The sequence below is a fragment of the Scomber japonicus genome, chromosome 9 (genome assembly GCF_027409825.1).
Source record: "Scomber japonicus isolate fScoJap1 chromosome 9, fScoJap1.pri, whole genome shotgun sequence".
NCBI classification, from domain to species: Eukaryota; Metazoa; Chordata; class Actinopteri; order Scombriformes; family Scombridae; genus Scomber; species Scomber japonicus.
Genome location: NC_070586.1, coordinates 15,421,896 through 15,443,723, shown reverse-complemented (window position 1 = coordinate 15,443,723; position 21,828 = coordinate 15,421,896). Strand labels below are relative to the sequence as shown.

General features: G+C 37.3%; 2 protein-coding genes across 2 annotated transcripts; both read left to right on the top strand.

Moving 5' to 3' along the window:
- Positions 1-5,511: 5,511 nt before the first annotated feature.
- On the top strand, positions 5,512-13,407 carry plpp5 (phospholipid phosphatase 5). Its single transcript, XM_053325432.1, has 8 exons — positions 5,512-5,668; positions 7,215-7,354; positions 7,594-7,702; positions 8,661-8,751; positions 8,842-8,905; positions 8,988-9,112; positions 9,412-9,582; positions 10,456-13,407. The coding sequence occupies exons 2-8, from the start codon at positions 7,284-7,286 to the stop codon at positions 10,623-10,625; spliced, it is 801 nt and encodes a 266-aa protein (XP_053181407.1). The 5' UTR covers positions 5,512-5,668; positions 7,215-7,283; the 3' UTR covers positions 10,626-13,407.
- A 1,225-nt stretch (positions 13,408-14,632) lies between these two features.
- Positions 14,633-21,182, top strand: cdc45 (CDC45 cell division cycle 45 homolog (S. cerevisiae)). The gene is made up of 18 exons (XM_053325349.1): positions 14,633-14,818; positions 14,939-14,998; positions 16,586-16,678; positions 16,758-16,895; positions 17,075-17,224; positions 17,305-17,363; positions 17,451-17,499; positions 17,744-17,805; positions 17,891-17,941; positions 18,116-18,235; positions 18,404-18,535; positions 18,656-18,754; positions 18,877-19,038; positions 19,372-19,510; positions 19,596-19,679; positions 19,765-19,883; positions 20,501-20,577; positions 20,961-21,182. The coding sequence occupies exons 1-18, from the start codon at positions 14,768-14,770 to the stop codon at positions 21,023-21,025; spliced, it is 1,710 nt and encodes a 569-aa protein (XP_053181324.1). The 5' UTR covers positions 14,633-14,767; the 3' UTR covers positions 21,026-21,182.
- The last annotated feature ends 646 nt before the right edge of the window (positions 21,183-21,828 follow it).

The following is a 21,828-nucleotide window of genomic DNA, read 5'->3' as shown; positions in this document are numbered from 1 at the left end:
AGGAAACGCTTTTTTTTTTTTGTTTTTTTGTTTTTTTGTTAAACAACAAGACAGGTCCTTTTTTCCTCTTTTTTTCCCGATAATGTTCTGTTCTGCAATTTCCTCTGAGCCGTTACTGTCACTCGTATTGTAGACGGAGGGGCTCAGCTTTTTGCGAGCACTGGTGCTGTCTTAAAGTATTGTTAATCAGCCTTACGGGATCACCTCAAGTTGGATTCTGGCTGTAGGAGCTACTGCCCAGACGCAGTCCGTTGTGTACTGTGACCGCTAATGCTTTGTTATGGTTGTTTCTTTTTTTTTTTTGCTTTGCCAACTTTTTTCTGAAAAGCACTTTCACACGCCTTGTCGCTAAACAATTTTAGCTAGGTCATACATATACAGAAATGTATACTGAAAGAACATATGACAAGTGTTTCAAAATGGATACCTCTTCTTCTTCTCGTAGGCGGAATTTAAACTGTGTTGTAACTTTTCTTTTTTCCCCTCTCGGTCAGAAACATGGTGATTGCTGGGCGTGTTTTGTTTTTCTTTGTTTGTTTATTTGGGGGTTTTTTTTGAGGAAAGTGGCCTGAAAGCTGTGTTGTTTGTTTTTGGCACAAGTAGGAATAACTGCCAGCCCGGCCTGTTTGCCTCTTCTGTTACAGTAAAGCCCTCCAGCAGCGTGTGACAGAGGCACCTCTTCCTTTTCCACCAGGAGATCATCTACTAGGCTGGGCTATATTATAAAGGACATAATGGTGTACACAGCAGTCCAGTCCAGTATAAATGTACAAATACAAAAACTTCTGTACAGTGTTTTTAATCGCTCATCTGTCAAATTCAAACTTTTTTGTATTTATTACACCACATTTTATACCAATTTCTTTTTCAAACACCAGTGCAGTAATTTTTCTCCTTCCCCACCGAGGTGTAAGTGAAATAGACTATTTAAAAAAAGGGGAGTTTTACATAATATATCTGTATCTAGTCATTGCATTTTTTCTTCTTTTCTTTTTTAACATTGGTGTAATGATTCCACATTCAGTAACAGCCGCTGCTCATCGACCTGTTTTGTGACTCACTGTAATTGGTGTTAAAAGCGGTGTAAAAAAGCAGTTCAATATATGGAATGTGAAGTTCCCTGTTTCAGAGCGGTTTTGTGCTGTTTTAGCCTGGACTCAGAAGTACTCATCACAGGAGGAAGCTTATCTGTAAACCTTGCCTCAGCCGTTCTTGTTTTGTTTTTTTTGTTTGTTTGTTTGTTTGTTTGTGTTTGGTTTTTTTTTAAATGCTCCCGAGGTGGTCGGTGCAAAATGTCGGACCACAGGGTGAAACGTTGCCAATGTGTCCAAATCATTTCTGTTTAAGAGTAATCTAATCTGAAAGAAATCAGACTAAAGAAAGAAGTAGAAGAAGAAAAAAAGCAGGAGAGGAGCTGTTGAATGCAGAAAGGTTAATATGCTGTGTGTTTTTTTTTTCTATGACGTTGATGCCTGTACTTGTGCACATATTCAGCATATTAGATTTTACTCCCTTTTTTTCTGCGTTTAACGGCTCTCCTGCAGTTTTCTTTCTATTATGACTGACTCATATAGGAAGCCCTTTTTCTACTCATGGATTCCTGAAAAAGCGTTCACTAATTTTCCTTGTGCAATGAAGCACAACTAAGCTCCCAAATCTGCCAAACTCCATACATTCAGAGACGTATTTTTTATTCTGTAGTTAGTCATAGGATTTAGGCCACTTCAGTACTTGTTCATTATTAGCTCGATGCATCATTAAGACACTTCTTTTCGCACTCAGTCTGCGTGTTAACTTGAACTTTTTTTAATTTATTAACATATTATTTTTTTACACAGCGTTCATACATGTGTGATTATCAGACTGCAGGAGTCTTTGAGTCAGAAAAAAATGTCTTAAAGCCTTTTTTTTTGGTTTTTCTTTTCAAGGTGACTGTTGATCAGCTGATACATGCTCACCACTTTAACCCACTTCTGTAATGAGAACGTCTTTAACTGCCTAATTTTAATGCCAACACTCTTTAAAAAAAAAAAAAAAATTAGTTCCTATATGTTTTAACCACATTGCACAGAGATTCTGCGAAACCGTTCAACGCCTTTATTATTATTGTTGTTATTATTTTTATGCACCTGCAGATCGAGTGATCATGAATTACGTTGTGCCAGTTTTGTCCTCTGTCCTCGCTCTCAGCTGACACAGCAGCAGTATTATAAATGCCTAATTTATGTGTCCCAAACATGCATTTCATTTGCTTAAAAAACTGATCTGACGTGTATGTTTTGTTGGTTTATTCTTCGTGTAGTGCCCTTTTTTTGTTTCTGAGAAGACAGCATGTTTGTTTTTCATTTAAGTGACCCTTAAACAAGCCTGAAGAGGATTTCTTTTCTTCTAAGTGTCCAGGAATTTGTTTGTTTTTTATTTTTTTTATATATATATAAAAACTATATATATAAAAACTTAAATTTAGAATGGATCACCCCTCTTGTACGACAAAGGGTATTTTTCAGTTCACTGTGACGTCTTTGGTTGTTTTTTTGTTTTTTGTTTTTTTTGTGCAATGTTGCCGACTGTCAATGAGTTTCTGAACGACATGCTGTCAGAGGAGAAATAGTGTTGGAATAAATAAATAAACTCACCTTCATAAGCACTCATCTCTTTTTACTTGTAGTAAAATTGCTTACAGAAACTCTAACTGGGGTCATATCTATTTCTCTTGGTGTTGCTTCAATTAAAACGTGGATGAACACACAAATACCATGTTGATTACTGTTCAACCTGTGTTACTGCATAACTGCATATTGTTGAAGAACCTGTACATAGTTTGCATTGAACTTGCATAGACTCATGTTACTGTGGCGTGCTCTTTTTTGCCTGTACAATTCTGCTTATAAATGTGTGTGACTGTTGAGACGACACTTTTTGTACATGGCTGTCTTTTTATTTGAGAATATTGATTCTGTCCTTTTTCATTCTAAAGTTGAGTTTGAAGAGTTCAGACATGCCTGAAGTTTGACTTTAATAAAGCTGTACTCTGTCTCAGTGAAACTCTCTCGATGAATGTTTTATTTATGTTTTAATATATTTGGTGAAAATATATATTGATTTAAATGATTGTGACACAAAGACTTTTTAATCTTTACCAAGTATCATCACAACTACTATTAAATCAACAAACAATGCACAATTTCATCAGAATCAAACAATTTATCGTTAAAAATGGTACCTACATAGAGAAGTTTCAAAGTCTGAGACTGGGGGCCTTTCCTTAGACAAATCTTTGAAAAAGGCACCCCATCACCTCCCTTTTAGTAGTAATTTGTTTATTGGGACCATGTACATCATTAAACATCAGTGTTACCATATGATGTGCTGTAGAACACATAGTTCATAGCTAGTTTTCACCTGCAGTCCCTTCAGCAGTTGAATATATTCAAACATTTAATGGCACAATAAACAAACAGTACAAAGCAAAAAACACTCAGGACATATGCAAAATACCAAGCTACACACAACAGCACATCACACTCATTAGTTTACTTATATATACTTATATTTTTATACACATATATGTATTTTCATGTATGCTGTTGGGATGGGAATGCTAAATGTAGTTGTATTTTCTGTGCAATAACAATAAAGTATCTATCAATCTATATCTATCTATAGTCATTAGTTTACTTGCATAGTTTTGCTTAATTCCTGGATGCCTCAGGGATCATGATTATGTTATTTAATCCCATAGACACTCAACAATTGAGCCATTATAGGCTGATATTGCTGTTTGACACACTTCAGACTACACTACATACATTGAAAGAGGTCTTCTCTAAGTCATTTATTAGTTTCTGACACTATGAAAATGGGAAAAACAAAAATTCCCCAAGACTACTGTATATCTGAACTACCTCTTTAACCAGATCGCACATATTAAAGCTACTCTACGTGATCTCCTTTTGATAAATAATGTCATATTTTTTCACACTTTCAATCAGTCTCCCCTGATACTGTCTGGAGACCCTAGAATAAAAGGTGAATATATTGAAATAACATTCATTAATAAACTGTGAAACCTGTAAGATGAAAATAGTTTGTTAAAATAACAAAAGTCAAAAATTAATAACCAAAAATTTAACTAAAACATTTACTGAGATTTGAGAATAAACTGGAAAAATCAAAGTTGATTGATTTGATAGCAGAATAAACATGGATGAACCGTCTCTCTGCTTTTTTGGCCTGTAGATGGCGCGCTTTAACGTGACGTGGCTTATTTCATCCACGTGTCAAGGCAGGCAAAGTTAACTACACCAGCACTTCCGGTTTATAAAGCACATCACAGTTCACCCATGTTAAAACCATAGGTTAAAACTCACTGAAAATACAGTCGTTTTTTATTTAAGTTATCCATTTAAATAAACTATAGTTACAGAATGAACATGTAAATAAAACATAAATAAATATAACATAATCTAAAAGAACCCAACGTTATGTCTAATAGTCAAAATATGAATTGTTCATCTCCATCTAAGATGTCTTAATGCTGTTTATGTCTGATGTAAGTCTCTATGACCTGCCTGCAAGGAACTGAAGCATACAATTAAAAACATTATTTTATGAATGTATAAATAATATAAATACTTGCAGGCTATTAGTATAACTTTGAAATCAATATTAAATTATGATGTATTAATGTATTTATTATATATTGCAATAATAATCTAAATATTTTTCGTTGAATTTCCAGTAGTGATAAACACATTTTTTAATAAAGGGTGATCTTGTTTCATATGGACTTCACTGACAAAAATATATCATCAAAGCTATAAATCTACACCAAATAGATAAATAATTAATCTTTTCATATCTCATAGAGCAGAAATATAATTGTATATTCTTTACCTGTGCTTAATCTGTACTTAAACTTAAAAAAGTTTAAGTGTCCTCTGGCACTTACCAGGTCGTCATTATAGATAAGAAACTGCTCTTAATGTCTTGCCTGGTAAAATAAAGGATAAATACTTTTTTTTTTAAAACAACCCAAGGATTTAAAGTATATCTATTTGCTTAAATAAATATAATCACTCTGCTGATTATACTGACATCCACACCCCATAATGTAAATATTTAGTTAACATGTTTTAGTTAGTTAACAAATTTGTTTAAATAGGTTAAATAACTGGTTCATTTGCTTAAATAACTTTGGCAAGGTTTGTATCTCTTTCTCCCTTTAGCTGTGGCCACATCAGATAGATAGGATAGGATGGATAGATAGATAGATAGATAGATAGGTAGATAGATAGATAGATAGATAGATAGATAGATAGATAGATAGATAGATAGATAGATAGATAGATAGATAGATAGATAAAAATATATATTATCCTGATGAAGACATAAACGCCTTATATGGAATCTAGTCAAAAGCACCGGAACCTTTAAGATTATTTAACCATGTTAATGTTTGAAAACCTTCAACCGGACGAGCCTCTGTTGTTTCCGGTAGCTTCACTGCTCCTCCTCCTCCTCCTCCTCCTCCTCATCATCATCCCTGTTTCCTTTAAGTCCTCAGATGTGCGACTTGCACCGTCGGCGGACCCGGAGGCCTGATTCATGTTAACCACACATGTTACTATGCGGATAAAGAGATAAATAAACCCCCGTGTTGATGAAGGTGAGTGACGGAGCCGGTCTGCTGTCGGACTAACGCGGAAATGAGCCAGATGTGTGACAGATGTGGCTCGGTAGCTTTAGCTCAGACTGCTAACATCTTGTTTCTGCAGACTCAACGAGCTGCTGGTTGTCTCAATCTGTGTGTTGATATATTAGTGTGGTGGGTGAAAATAGTCTTATGCTGATTACATTTTTAAAAAAATAAATAAATTAGGTTTATTTTTATAGCAGTGTGATGCACAAGGAAGTGAAGGTGCACCGTGTTGGCCTGTAGTATATCAGGTTTTTCATCAGAGGTGGAGGAAGTAGTCAGATCATTCATTTACTTCAGTTAAAGTATTAATACAGCAATGTAAAAATACTACAATACATTACAGTCCTGCATGAAAAGTCCTATTTATAAGTAAAAGTACAAGAAGCTTGATGTAGTTGAAGTGTTACAGTAAAAGTTCATTTAATATTAGCAGCTAAATGTACTCAAAGTATTGCAGTAAAAAGAGCTTGATGTAGTTAAAGTATTACAGTAAAAGTAGTACTGCAGTATTATGAGTGATGTAGTGTGCAGTATAACAGTAAAAGTAGTGGTTTGGTGCCTCTGACTTATATATGATTATAAATGACATCATCAGATAATTGATACTGAAGCATCAGTGTTAGAGCAGCATGTCACTGTGGTAGTTGCTGGAGGTGGAACTGGTTTCAACCACTTTATATACAGTTGGCTAGTTTAGTCCAGTGCTTCCCAACCTTCCCAACAAACAAAGGAACAAAGGTCTGATACACAGTTCCTGATATTTACTGGTTTTTCAAGTGCTTCTTTGTGTTAGTATCACTACCCTGCAGCTCAGTGAGGAAACACTGACTCTTTGCAAACACAAAGAGAAAAATAGTTATAAGAGGGTCTGTAAACCCACATTCTTACGGTATCACTTAACAGACAATGATTTTTTACTACAACACCTTCAGTGTGCACATGGACCTGAGAGTATCAGATTCACATAGACTTGGAATAAATCTGAAATCTGATGTCCTTTTTAAACCGCAGATGACAGATTAAGCCATTTTCAATTTAGGAAATAATTTTTTTAAATAAATTTGGTGTGAGTGTCAATAGAAACACCAGCATTGATGTGTTTCATCACAGTACTCATATAACTTAATTTACAGCCCAAACACGTTGAAGCACTTGCAGAGAATAAAGGATCTTTACAGATGCAGCCCCAATCTAAAATAAATAAGATAAGAGGGCAATGTCAGTGGAGCTCAGTCTGCTCTCCCACGCTGTCCTAAAAACTGGTTTGTCATGTAAAATCACTGACTGCACCTGTGTGGGTGTGAGGGGGCTCTTTAAGTGTCCAGGCACAGCAAAGCCACATTGCTCCTCATCAGATAATTCATCCTGATGACAGGCGTGTCAACATGCACTAATTATATTTACAGTTTTCTCCACTTGTACACCCACTGCCTCTCGATAGTCGTTTATTTTCTCCATTTGTTATCCGTATTAATGCCTTTTTATAAACTAAAATTGTTTGTTCTTTCTTCAGTTTGAGTTCAGTTACAGAGGGTGAAGTGGAGATGTTTGCTGTTGACTGAAGTCCACTCCGAGAAACAAAATGAAGAGGAGGCTGCTTCGTGGTTTTCTGTCGGAAATCTCTATCCGGATGGCGCTGCTGGTGGTGTTCCTGTAAGTACACTCGTCCTCCTGTAAATCACCCATGAACACATCATTTCATTTGCATCATGGCTTTATGGCTCTATTATGGAAAAGGCAGGCACTGTTTTAATGACATAAAACAAATGTACTGTGTGTGTGTGTGTGTCTGTGTGTGTGTGTGTGTCTGTGTGTGTGTCTGTGTGTGTGTCTGTGTGTGTGTCTGTGTGTGTGTGTGTGTGTGTGTGTGTGTGTGTGCTTGCTTCACTCAGTGTAACGGAGCAGCTTCCTCCTTTCTACCGTGAGATCCAGGCGGAGGAAATGTGGCTGTATAAATTTCATCGTGTGGAGAGAGACCACGTACCCACTTCTCTAATGTTTGTAAGTAAAACATCTGCAGGACTTTGACCTAAAGAGGAACAAATAAATCCCTCAGTTAGGTTTTAAATCCACAACCATAATCAGTGAACCCAAATAGCTTCCTGAGTTTTATTGCATTTAAAGAACCAGATACTCTAAATATATATTTTCTCTCTATGTATTAATGTTAACAATGTCCAAAAACACATTTTAAAGATTTGTGTCTTTCCTTCCAGAAACTAGTAACTACTTTAATTTAATCTCAAAACTTACAGAGACATGAACTTTGCTGGAGAAATCTAATCCTTCATTTGATAAATTACAGTTAGTGAATGTGATTTATAGTTGAAGGACTTGTTCACAGATTTTCAAGTCTGTCTTAAAACAACAGTCAAACGCTTAAATGAACATTGAAACAGGTTTTTCTTGCCATAATAATTCCTCCTGTTCGTACTGAACCTCAGCAGATCTCTTGATGTTACAATGTAAGTGATAGGGGACAAAATCCACAGTCATCCTTCTTTGCAAAAATGTATTTAAAAGTTTATCTGAAGCCGCTCAAACTAGTTGAACGTCTTTCACTGTTTCAGTCTTCTTAGTGCCAAATGTAACTTGACTGTACAAGTACAGCAGGAGGGATGACTACAGCAAGAAAAACCTGTTTCATTGTTCATTTGGGCGTCTGACTGTTGTTTTAAGACATACTTCAAAAATTGTGAAACTATCCTTTTTAATGGTCTGAAACTTACTTCCTTTAAATAGACTGGACATATTATATTCTTATTATATACTCTCTCTCTCTTTCTTTCTCAACCCAACCAGTCATGGGTGAATGTTGGGTCTCTCAGTAAAATTAACTAGTACGGTCTAGACCTGCTCTATGTGTAAAGCACTTTGAGGTAACTGTTGTTGTGATTTGATGCTATATAAATAAAATTGAATTAAAAATTTATATTCTGTTTTCTCTTCGCTGCATCAGAGTGTGGCGGTTTTCACTCCGCTGATCATAATCTTGGTTTTCACCTTCATGAAGAAGTCTGAGCGAGGAGATCTGAAGGAGGCGTCGCTGGGTAAGAAACAGCCGGCTGCACACGAGTATTTGTTTATTCATATTAAAAAAACATGTCATGATTCATCTCTGTTTACCCTCTCTCATCCAGCTGTGACTCTCACTCTGGTGCTCAACGGAGTTTTCACCAATGTCATCAAACTGGCTGTCGGCAGGTAAACGCTGTACATGATGTTATCTTGTGCTATAGTGGATGAAAGTCTAAATCTGTCCTCTCTGTGTTTGTGCCCGCCTCAGGCCACGACCAGACTTCTTCTACCGCTGTTTTCCAGACGGTCAGATGAACATGGAGCTACGCTGCAGCGGTGACCCAGATGTCGTCATGGAAGGCAGGAAGAGCTTTCCCAGTGGACATTCATCCTGTAAGAGCCTCTTCTGTGCAATTATGCCTCTATAGCTGGTACAGTTTCATAATCAGACAACAAGGAAAAGAAACAAATGTACAAAGCAGGTCCGGGAGAAAATGATACATCTGAAAATAGAAGCACATAAGTGTACTTTTGCCTCTAGGCTGCAATTTTGTTGTATGAGCAGGAGAGCATCTAATGTTAAAGCATCTTTCCAGCTCTGATCTCTGTCCCATCTCTTTGTTGGTGTCTCTGTTTCTGTATAAATCTTCTGGCTCTGATCACTCCTTTTGATATCTTCTCTCTGCTCTCAGTTGCGTTTGCAGGATTGGGCTTCACAGCGTTTTACATCGCAGGAAAGCTGCGCTGCTTTAATGTAGCAGGTCAAGGCAGAGCATGGCGGCTTTGTGCCTTCCTCACCCCTTTACTGGTGGCGACTGTGATCGCCCTGTCCAGAACCTGCGACTACAAACACCACTGGCAAGGTCAGACCCACAGCACTGCTTCCAAATCCATGAATCAGATACAGATAGAAGTGGTCCTAAAGTGACAAATATATCAACTGGTCATTGTTGAACATTGCTCATGAGCCTGTTAAAAGGCAAACGCAGCTTATTTTGGGAGCAAACATGTTGGTTTTACTTTTGTGTGATATGTTTACTGAAATGGTCAATAATTTAAGGAGTTACATTAAACTGCATTTCACAACTTGTTTTAATACCATTATTTTGTCACAGAGGCAGTAGTAACAGTCTTTGCCATTGTGGAGCCACTTCTCTGTTAGTGCAAGTTGAAAAAGTATTCAGGTACTTTGTGGAGTTTTTGACAACTGCCAGCATAAGCAAGTTTTTTTTACCCTGTTTTGTTTGTATTATGCACAAGGACACAGAATTCACACCCTGCTGTTGCCAATTGGGGGTGATAAAGTGCCAACAAACATAGCAACATGCAAATAAAGGCAAATAAGGAGACTGCAGGCTGGAAAACGTGCATGTAATAAATACACATTACCAAAAAATTAACTTGCAAATGTTTAATGAGGAAGAACATGTATTCAAAAAGACTTGAAGGTTTCACACAGTGTGTTTTGGTGAGAAACACTGAAAGTAACTGTGACTTGTGTTTGTTTACATGTACACAGTCCACTCCACAGACAGTTCAGTTGTGTAACGTCTGATGATGTCATCAGTATTATTTAACACAAAGCCTTCTTTACATTGATATTTAAGATGCAAGATGGATCTGTTAAAAGATGTTATTGAGACTTTTTGGGAGTGTAATACTGGGGTAACTTTAGCATCATGTATCACAGTGGAGACTCTTATATGTGTGTCTTTCTGTCTCTCTGTTTCTTGTAGATGTGTTAGTGGGCTCTCTGCTGGGTCTTACGTTCGCCTGGCTGTGTTACAGACAGCACTACCCTCCGCTGCAGGACCCCGACTCCCACAGGCCTCTGCGTCACAGAGATAGTGTCCCCGCCGCACAGGAGCGAAAGCTGGCCAACTCCAACTACATCCTGCCCCTGTAACAAGCTTGATTATACTCTTTACTGGTGTCATTTCTAAGGGGGTTACCTGGTGATCCTTTTAAACTCTGGTTATCACATCCTTAGGTCTGGGCAGTATATCAGTATTAATTGTTTATCATTGTAACTGTATTGTGGGGATTTTCTTTCTGTTTGGTGATACATGACTCAAAAACTAAAATGACACTTTTCTCCTAAACGGTTTCTTAGACATTTGAGAGTCGCCAACAATAACAAAAAAACAGTTTAACGGTCAATATTAAAAGTTTTGGTGAATATCATGACATTTTTTCCCATCTGGCCCAGCCCTACTGTACACACCCTGTGTATTGTGCCTATAGATCACATAACTTTAAATACTTACAACAGCTGAGCAGGTCAACTACACAAGCACCGCACTATAAAGTTCACTGCCCGTCAGTCTCTGGCTCAGCTGCTGTGAAACTTTGAATGAAAGTTTGTCATGTAGGGTCACTACTTCGTGATTGTTTTGTAAACTTGCAAATATTTCAAAAAAGCAGGGGGTTGAGACTCGAGGAGGGAAAAAAGATAATCTAAGTTCACACATCTGCTTACTAATGATTCAGAGACTCCAGCTGCAAGTCGATGTCAGAAGTCTGCAGACACGAGACGAAACGGCTCACAGCGTCGACTGGGAAGAAGCGAAAGTCATCGAGCGGGAATCAGTGGACGGCCGGAGAAAAATCAAGACATGAGAGATCATCTTTAAACAGAGGCAGTAGTAACGGCCTTTGCCATAATTTACAACTATCGCACAACTCTACGTCACACAGTTAGACCTGAGTCTAATGCACTCCTATGAAGAAAACCATGAGATGAGGACGCATCATTTGATCGCTAGAAGACTTTATTAAGACAGCTTCTTCATCTACATAAGAAACAATATTCTTCAGTTATATTGTCTCAGTGACTCAGTTTTTAGCACCACAGCAACCCCATGTCTCATGTCACCTCACAAAGAAATGGTCTAAATTAGCTCCACACAGATTTTTAATTTGAGGGACAAAGAAAGCCTTGTGGTGTCAGAAGAGAAAAAGTCAGATGGGTTCATGTCTAGCGTGACATGCAGTTGAAACCTCCTGAATCATTAGTAAGTGGACCTTTAAAATCCTTCACCGGGTTGTATTTTGGATGAAGAAACCCAGTGAAGTCGAGTCATCAATGTAGGCTGTCTAAAATTTGGGTTGGGCAGAATGGGTACAGTCCTTTTTATAATACTGTCATTTTAAACCACAATATCAGTATCTATATATTGTGATAAAATCAATCTTTTAGAAAATCAATCAAGAAATTGTTAAATGGATAAAATAACCAGACAGGGATGTCCAACAGCTTGGTCAGCATCACATCTTTGATCTCTTTAGTTTCGCTCTACTGTCTCCATCTCGAGTGCTTTAAATCTCTTCGTCTTCCTATATTCATATTTTGAATGTCAACCGGTTTCCATTCACATATTAATGGATGATATTTAACATTCTGATGTAGCAGTTACACTCGACTCGTACTATGGTTTCTTGCAGTGCCTGCTGTACTTATTTATGATTCTATTAAAAAAAAATCACATCTCAGGCCTGATGGCACATCAAAGTGTCGTCAGGCGTTAATATGACTGTAAGAGAGGATAAATGTGTGTTCAGTGGTCTCAGGCTAACTGTAGGTCTGGTTTCTGTTACTGCACACTGGCTCAGCGGCCGACCCGATCAAACAAAGTGAGAATGTCCAGCGGAGATGAGACGTCACAGGGGTTGTTTATTTTTTTGTTTATTCTTTTGGGTTTTTTTGGACAGTAGATCTTGCTGGTGATGAACCTGAGTGAGGTCAGACTGTAGCCTCTCCAGGTGATGGTGCTAGCCTCGCAGTACTCCTGCTGGTCAGGTTTTCCTGTTATCCTGTTAATTGTTTTATTGTCACTTTAGTGGTAAAGTTTGTTAAGTTTTCTTTGATAGATCAAATTTAATTCATTTAATTGAAACGATAAAGTCAGTTTTTTTTTTTTATTTACTTCTGATGTATTTCATGTTATGTTCCATTTTCATCCTTTAATTGCTGCCTAGTCGTTGGTTTAAAATTTGATAGAAAGCATCAAATTTTATGCAGAAATTAAGCTAAAGGAGCGTCATTGTGATGTTTTTTTGTTTGAATCCAGCCAAAGTTTTTGGAGGGTCAAAGCACTTTTTGTTTGTCGTCGTAAATCCAGCTTAAATCTGACTGGATCGCAGCGGTTTCAGACCAAACTTGGCAGAAAAAAACCTGGTAAAAATGTGTGCCTTTGTTTACTACATTAATTCTTAGCTCTCTGTTAATGAATGAAGCGTATATACTGCATGTAACAGTGTATGCTCTCCATCATGTCATCCACACCACTTTGCTCTGTACGTTTTTACGTTTGTGTATAAGATTCACTTTGGGAAGATAACGATGTTTAAATGTGGCATGCTGCCTTTTCTTTACCTCAGTGGAACAAAAAAAACATATGACTTTTCATTTATCTCACTGTTGTTGAAATCTAACAGACAAATGTGAATATTTACATCTGAGGGAGTAGCAAAGATGGGGGGAAAAACTTCACTTTCTACACATCTTTGAGAGAAATGATATCTTAATTTACTTTGCCAGTCTAACAAGTATTTATGAGATGATGTACAGCTGTCGTATTTAATTTTTGGGGCATGTGGGAGTTTACTTGAATTTTAAATATGTGTTTGTTTACCTTAAATGTGATAATGTTATTTCATGACAGTAGGAATCATACTTGTGGGAACACAAGTATGAACAGGGGGGAGGGAGGGCGGGGGTTGAGTAGATTGTTAACCAATAAAAGTTCATTAGACTCTGCTGCATTTTGATAAAAAATCCTGCATGTTTTCACATCTTAAGAGCCACATATTTTCCTCGTCACTTCTTTCTCAATATTCACAGAGTGGGATGCAAAATCCCCACATTTCCATCCATTTTCTGTTGTGATTTCCAGTAATTTGGTGTATATCAGGTTGTCAATCATGTCTCTGGTGTCCCTCAGATGTAAGGTCGTGATGAAGGGATGATACCAAAACTTTGCTTTGTTTCTGTCACGCTCATCATTTGCCTTGGCTTTGTAGGACCACATATAGCAGCCGCTCATGCTGACACAGTATCCTGATTGTATATGTTGTGATGCTTTTAATGAATCTTTTGGTGACACTAAAATGATGTTTCTTAATAATTCTGCAACACACATTGTCGTCTGTTTATTTTGTGAGTCTGTGGTTCTGGAGTATGTGAGACTTTTGGATACTTGGGCAGTAATTGCTTGCATGTTAAAAGCAAAGTAAAACAAAGGTTGTATCACAAAAGTATAAATGAGGAATAATAGTTATCAAGCAGCATGATGTGTAGCTCTAGCAGTATTTTCAAGCTTTTAAGCTGAAATCCCTTCATTGTCATATTTCTAGATCATGCATTAGTAATTGCTCTTGTACTGTTTGATTGATTTTCCCCAAAGTTTACTGTCAAACAGCAAGGAATGTGAAACCTCATTTACATTATAGCCCATCTCCTTGCACAACCCTCCACTGGATAGTTCTGATTTAATTAAGAAAATTGAAGGAACATTACATTCTGGATTTAAGAAATGCTCAACATTTCTCAAAACAATCATCTAAGAAATTTGTAATGCAACTTATAGTATAGCAAAGTTTTATTTCATTTCATTTTGTCATTTTTGTTTTACATATAACTGTGTTACAATTGACTTTATTTCACTTCCTTATTTATTTGATTATATCAGTCATATTCTAAGTTATATTGTAATCAGTGCTGTAAAGTAAGTACATTTACTCAAGTACTGTACTTAAGTACAATTTTGAGGTATATATACTTGGGTATCACCATTTCATGCTACTTTATACTTCCACTCACTCTGTGTCAATGGCGGGGGGCGTGGCGTGGCCTCATACGTAAGACGTACAACGTATGACGTAGATTTGGCGCCACATTTCCAACAAGGAACACAGAGCAGCAGGAGCTCCGAGTCTGACAGATAACCAAATATCTCGCTGTTCATGACACTTTAGCCACATTTTATCGTGTGCTCCTCGTTAAAGCTTTTTAACAGTTCATATAACCTTTAATTAACTTTGTTGAAAATGTTTATCACGGACATACGGAAGGAGTTTTATGAAGTTGTTGCCAACCAGGTATGTTGTTTGTGCTATAAGCTAACAAGAAGACTACACTGTGATTTAGAGGACAGGAAACATCAGTTAAAATACTTACGGTGGTATGCTTATACACAAACTGTGGTACTCTTCTTTCAGAGAGTTGCACTCCTGGTGGCTTCAGACATCGACGCTCTCTGCGCCTGTAAGATACTGCAGGTAAGACATACAGCTAGCTGTTTCAAGTCTGTCTTAAAGCAACAGTCCATGATGTCCATGTAAACACAAACGGAAAGGTTTTCCTCGCTGTAATCATTCCTCCTGTTGATTCTGCAGAAATGCATTTACACGTTGATTTGAAGCTTAAATGAGGATTCAACAGTCTGAGTTAGCCACATTTACTGTCTTTAGCATCAAATTACGTCTTTGTTTTTCCCTATTGAACTGTGGTGGAAGTAAAGTAACAAAAGGGCCTCTAAAAACACTAAAGTTGAACGATATCTACTTGATATAACTATTTTAGACAGTAGAAGCCTCATATTAGCTTCAGGTAAACTTTTAAATGTAGTTTTGTTCAAGAGGCTTGTGGATTTTGGCCTCCATCACTTACATTGTAAGTGCATTATGAAGTATGAGCAGTTAGTTTGTGTAAAAATGCATTTCAAAGTTGATCTGAAGCTTATATGATGATTCAGCAGTCTGAGTAAGTCATATCAAGTAGATATCTGCCACACTTACAGCATCAAATTCCCTTTTTGTTTTTCCTTGGATAGTGTTTCCCTGTTGAGCTGTGGTGGAGATATAGTAACAGAAAGGATCTTTGGCACGAAAAAGACTAATGTTGAAAGATATCTCAGTGCACTTGATCTAGACTGTACTCTTTAATTAACAGAGACCCAAAATTCCCTGTTGAGAAAGCTCCTGGCGACAGTGGCAAGGAAAACTCCTCTTTAACACGAGGAAACCTTGAGCAGAACCAGGCTCTGGGTTCATCGGTTGGGTTGAAAAGTATTTGGGCACCTGACTGTTGTTTGAACACCTGTCCTTTAAAATATAAGTTTATTATGAACTAAATATTTAGTAGTCCTTTTTTTCTGCTAGTAATGACCAACTTAGTATTTTTAGTTTTGTTTATTAGTTGTACTATTATGTTGTCCGTGCCCAGCTCTCCTGTTCTTTTAAATGGATGTTTAGATAATCTGTTTTGCTTGGTAGTGTGAAAGCGTAAAAAGAAACACCTCGAATTGTTCTGCCTGCATATTTGAACTGGTTATCTTACTCAGATTATATAACTTTTGCCAAAACTATATCTTCACTGTAGGGACTCAACTAACGATTATTTTCATTATTGATTAATCTGTGGATAGTTTTCTTGATTAACTGACTAGTTGTTTGGTCCATAAAATTGCAAAAAATGTTTCCCAAAACCCAAGATGACGTCCTCAGCCACAGCCAAAAACATATTCAGCTTACAGTTTTTTGTTTTTTTAATGACTCCAAACAATGAATTGGTTATTGAAATAATTGTGGATTAATTAAATAGTTTGCAACTAATCAATTAATCATTGCAGCTCTGTTTAATAAGAGCTGATAGTACTGTCTCAGTCATAAATATATTAAGTTTGCGTAAGAGAAATTTGTAAATCTGAGGTCCAATGGTCACATCCGTGAAAAGATCATAAAAATGTAGATAAGATTTATGTTTTTTTCCTCCTCTGCTTATGTTTAGTAACAAAAGTGTCTTAAGATTGATGAAGATAAATTAGTGAATAAACAATGATTGCTGATCTTTTTTTCCTTCACCAGGCATTGTTCCACTGTGACCAGGTCCAGTATACACTTGTACCAGTGACAGGCTGGCAGGACCTCAGCACTGCCTTCCTCGAACACAAAGAACAGGTATTAATCTCTGTCCTTCTTTCAGTTAACCTATATCATACCGAAGAGTTGTTTCATTTTGTGTTTTTCTGTTTTGTAGTTTCGGTACTTTGTTCTCATCAACTGTGGCGCGAATGTCGATCTCCTTGAGATGCTGCAGCCTGACGATGACTCCATCTTCTTCATCTGTGACACTCACCGGCCTGTTGATGTTGTCAATGTCTACAACGACACCCAGGTGATGTGTCAGCTCTTATATAGCTATTATATAGTGTTGAGTTTTAAATGGGTTATATCGTTTGTTTGTGTTTTTGAAATGTTTGAAGTTTGTTTGTTTGTTTTGCTTCTACGGTTTGCAACACAAATAATGCATCACTGCGTCCATGTTGTAAACTATCATTTTCATTCCTCCCACAGATAAAACTGTTAATTAAACAGGATGATGACCTGGGTGTGCCCTCCTATGATGATATCTTTCGAGATGAAGATGATGAGGAAGGCGATGACTCTGGAAATGAGAGTGACGAAGGCTCGGAGCCATCTGGCAAACGGAGGAGATTTGATGAAGTGTGTTTTTAACTGAGTAGGTTCATAACATGGAAACTCAGCAGAGAAAAAAAACATAACTGTGTTCATGTTGTTTGCAGGGGGCAGTTGAGAGGAGGATTGAGAGACAGCGGGCGAAGAGGGAGTGGGAGGCACGGAGGTGAAGTGTATTTTAAGGATGGGTCGATATTTTTGTCAAATAGGCGGTATAGTCACTAAATTCACACACATTTCATTCATTTCACAGGAGGGAAATCTTGTTTGACTACGAGCAATATGAATACCACGGAACGTCTGTGAGTAAACAGCTTTAGAACATTTCTCCACATGATATCCAGTGAATTCAGAAAAACGTACATGAATTTGATCTGAATGTTTTAAACTTCCACAACAACATTAATTTTTAAGAAAATCTGATCATTCAGTATATCCAGATACGTTTTTAAGGGTTGATTATGTGTAACTGCATGTTGATCATTGTTGAACTTTTCTGTTATTTTAGTCTATTCTAAATAATATTTTCATACGTTTCTTTTTCAGGCTGCAATGATGTTTTTTGAACTGGCTTGGATGTTGACTAAAGACACCAAGGACATGCTTTGGTAAGCACTGATGTAATTTTCTTTTTTACTGCTGCACATTTTGTACAGCTTTTTAGACGTAGACTGAGTTTTTTTCTTTTTGCAGGTGGGGCATTATTGGGCTGACAGACCAGTGGGTTCATGATAAAATCACACAGTAAGAAAAGTTTTCATTACTCCATAACATCATCCCCTCTGAATTAAACACCTGCTGTGGTGTAATTCGTGTATTTTTGCTTTTCTTATTGGCTGCAGGATTATTGTTTGCTATGTGTTTTGTATGAAGATGTGAACCAACATTGAGCTGTTTTTGTCTTTGATCCTTTTAAAGTATGAAGTATGTAACAGACATCGCTACAATGCAGCGACACGTTTCCCGGCATAACCATCGAAATGAGGATGAGGAGAACTCTCTCTCCATCGACTGTATGAGGATTTCCTTTGAATACGAGTATCCTTAATTCATTGTGACTTGTTATCAATATGGAACGTTATAATCCCTCCCCACCACCACTCATGCATTCAAATATTATAGCTGCAGTAATCACTCTTACAGACTTCTTGTAGCTGTTTCTGTCTCTTTTGTTTTCTTTGTGTTTGCCTTAAATCTTTTCTTCAGTCTGCGTTTAACGCTCTACCAGCACTGGTCTCTGTATGAAAGCATCTGTAATTCATGTTACACGTCCTGCAACTTCAAGCTTTGGACTTTAAATGGACAAAAGAAGCTTCAGGAGTTCCTGGCAGACATGGGGTAAGTGCTTGCTGACTCTACGATGAAATGTTAATCAACAGAAGAACCAGTTATGAAGTAGAAGTTGAGCTCATACTGTAATGAGAAATAAGAGTTGTGTGGTGGTATTTTTTGTAACAGGTTACCTCTGAAGCAAGTGCGGCAGAAATTCAACTCCATGGACATGTCAATCAAAGAGAACCTGAGGGACGTCATTGAAGAGTCTTCAAATAAATACGGGTATGAGTCTAGAAAAGAGGAAGTGATGCTGATGTCATCCAGTTGACTTTATAGGTTACATATGGCGTATAGGTTACTGACAGACAACCTGAAATGATTTGTCTTTGTTTTCCCTCCGTCAGTATGAAAGATATCCGCATCCAGACATTTGGCGTTCACTTTGGCTTTAAGAACCGTTTCCTGGCCACCGACATGGTGCACGCTACTGCTGCTTTACTGGAGAGCACCGAGAAAGATGAGACTGACACCGACAACTTCATCAAGGCTCTGGACTCCCTCTCCAGGTGTGTAGCAGAGATAAAATCACCTGGTTGGTCAGCTCAGTGCCAAGTTCCAAATGCTCAAGTTTCCAAGATGTACTTACTTTTTTAGATGTAGAGATGACCAGGTTTCATTTATTTCTTCTTCTGCATGAAATGTTTTAAAGTTGTAAAAATATTTATAACACAATAACGAAAATACAAATAGTGTCACAATAACTTTGTGTGTGTGTGTGTGTGTGTGTGTGTGTGTGTGTGTGTGTGTGTGTGTGTGTGTGTGTGTGTGTGTGTGTGTGTGTGTGTGTGTGTGTGTGTGTGTGTGTGTGTGTGTGTGTGTGTGTGTGTGTGTGTGTGTAGGAGTAACCTTGAACGTCTACATTCAGGCATCGACCTGGCTAAGAAGAAACTTATTGCCGTCCAACAGACTGTAGCCAGTTGCATCTGTACCAACCTCATCCTTTCACAGGGACCCTTCCTCTACTGCTACCTCATGGAGGTATGAGTGTCTGTATGACCAGCACATACAGTATGTGGCTGTTAGCTGTATACCAATCCTTTCCCCCTGTTTTTGTCATGTACAGGGTACCCCTGATGTGAAGCTCTTTTCTAAGCCCATGGCCCTGATTCTGCTCTCGAAATACCTCCTGAAAGCTTTTGTCCATTCGGTGAGTGTGTGTCTGCTGTCCAAATGGAGGTAGATTGCAGAGGAAGTAGACTGTTGCTGATTGCCAATGCTGTTTTGTCCATTAGACGAGGAATAAACGCTGCAAACTGCTTCCCCTCATCATGGCTGCTCCCAAGGATGTGGAGAAGGGGACTGTCATTGTTGTGGGAATCCCACCTGAGTCTGAGACTTCCGACAAGAAGAAGTAAGACCCCACTTTCTAGATCTATAGAATATAAACAGCTAAAATCTCAGCTGCATGCTCAGCTTTCCCATTTAAGTGAAACACTAAGGCTCAGAATATGTTGAGTAATTCAAGATAAATGTTTCTCCAATAATAATAACACGAAAGCAGTTTAATCATGTGTTATAGAAATTAACTAATTAGTTTTATTATCAGTTAATCTGCTAATTATTTTCTTAATTAATAGATTATTAGTTTTGTCTGAAAAATGTCAGAAATTAGAGAAAAAATACTAAACTATGATTATATAATGTGTTATGGTGACATTTTTACATGTCTTGTTTTGTCTAATAAGCAGTCTGAAACTTGAACATTTTCAGTTTATTTTCATGTATCTGACAGTAAAGCTTAAAATCATAAAATCATAACCAAACCAACTAATATTTATCATTTCTGTTCATAAAATGAGTCTATAACATCTGCTAGTTCATTTTGTCAATCTACTCATTGATGAATCGACTAATATTTGCGGGTTTAATTGACTCTCCCAGCCTTCAGTACATGTAAGTGTGTGAATGTGATGTTTTGAGAGAAAATACTACTTTATTTCATATTTCTCATCTGTTCCTTTTACTCAGTTTCTTTGGCCGAGCGTTTGAGAAAGCTGCAGAGAGCACTAGCTCCAGAACCCTTCACGACCAGTTCGACACTTCCAGTAAGTGACAAACTCATTTACTTTTGTATTGAGCAGCGTCTTTATACTCACTTACCTTTGTTCTGAGAGGGAGTCGTCATCTCTTCTTTAGACACCTGGTGGCAGCCTTGTCTCTGTTTTTTTTGTAGTTGAACTTCATTTGTGAAAACTCATGAATCAGACAGTTGAGCCAGCTGGTCTGGGCATCATGAAATAAATGTGGTGCATGTTATGTGCAGTGTAGTCCAGAATATTGTTACACCTTCCCACAATTTAAATATCAGACATTTCAGTTGAGAAATTACTTGCAGTAAATCTCCCTACAGAAAGACTTATTGCAGGCTGACAGATGTGTGCAGCTGTTCTTCACACACTTCTTCTAACATTTGATTCTTCTTCTGCAGTAATTGAACTGAAGACAGAGGACAGGAGCAAGTTTCTGGATGCTCTCATCACCCTTCTGTCATGAGAGCCTTCAGTACTGAATGTAAGAGTGATTTTTAGTTTGAGTCTAATGTGTTAAAGGCTTGAAAAGTGTGGTGTCTGGTGCTGTTCATATCTTTATGTCTAATGTGATTCAAACGAATTACATCAGACATAAGTACGGTGTCACTAGTATAAAAACTTTATCCATGTTTTTAAGGTTTTTATGATTTTTATGTGTATATTGTACAGTCTTTTGTAAATGTGTGTCTTATTTTTGCTTTTAAATTCTGAACATTTGTCTTTTTATTTCTGACCATGTATATGAGACGGTCATCACATTTAACATTTTAAACATGTTTAATAAATCATAATAAATTACTTAAATTCTTGACCAAAGTGATTAAAATGTTTTATCTTGATTGTTACTCTGCAGTTTTGAGGTGTGAGAGCAGCGAAATACAGGAAACTGTATTTGGAACCTTTGATTTCCTGCCTTCATAGGAAAAGTTGTTCATTTTTCAGTTTCCCATCCTCCCATAGCAATTACCTATCATACTTCGCTTGAGTGGGACAGATGTTTGCTGAGATCAGAGATTTTAGACAGTAGTTAAAACAGAATAATTTCAAATACTCTAAATCATTTATTTTCTGTTTTATAACCAGTTTTCTTTGATTTAGACAGAAAATGTGATGAGGTGGAGAAAAAAAGTGAAGCAGACCATATTGCTAAGAAAATGACTGTTTAAAACTGACATTGTGGTCACATAACTTGAGTTAAAGTTGGCCTGTCATCCTTATTAATATTTCTGTCGCATGAAACTGTGAGGAGACAATATCTCCTGCTGT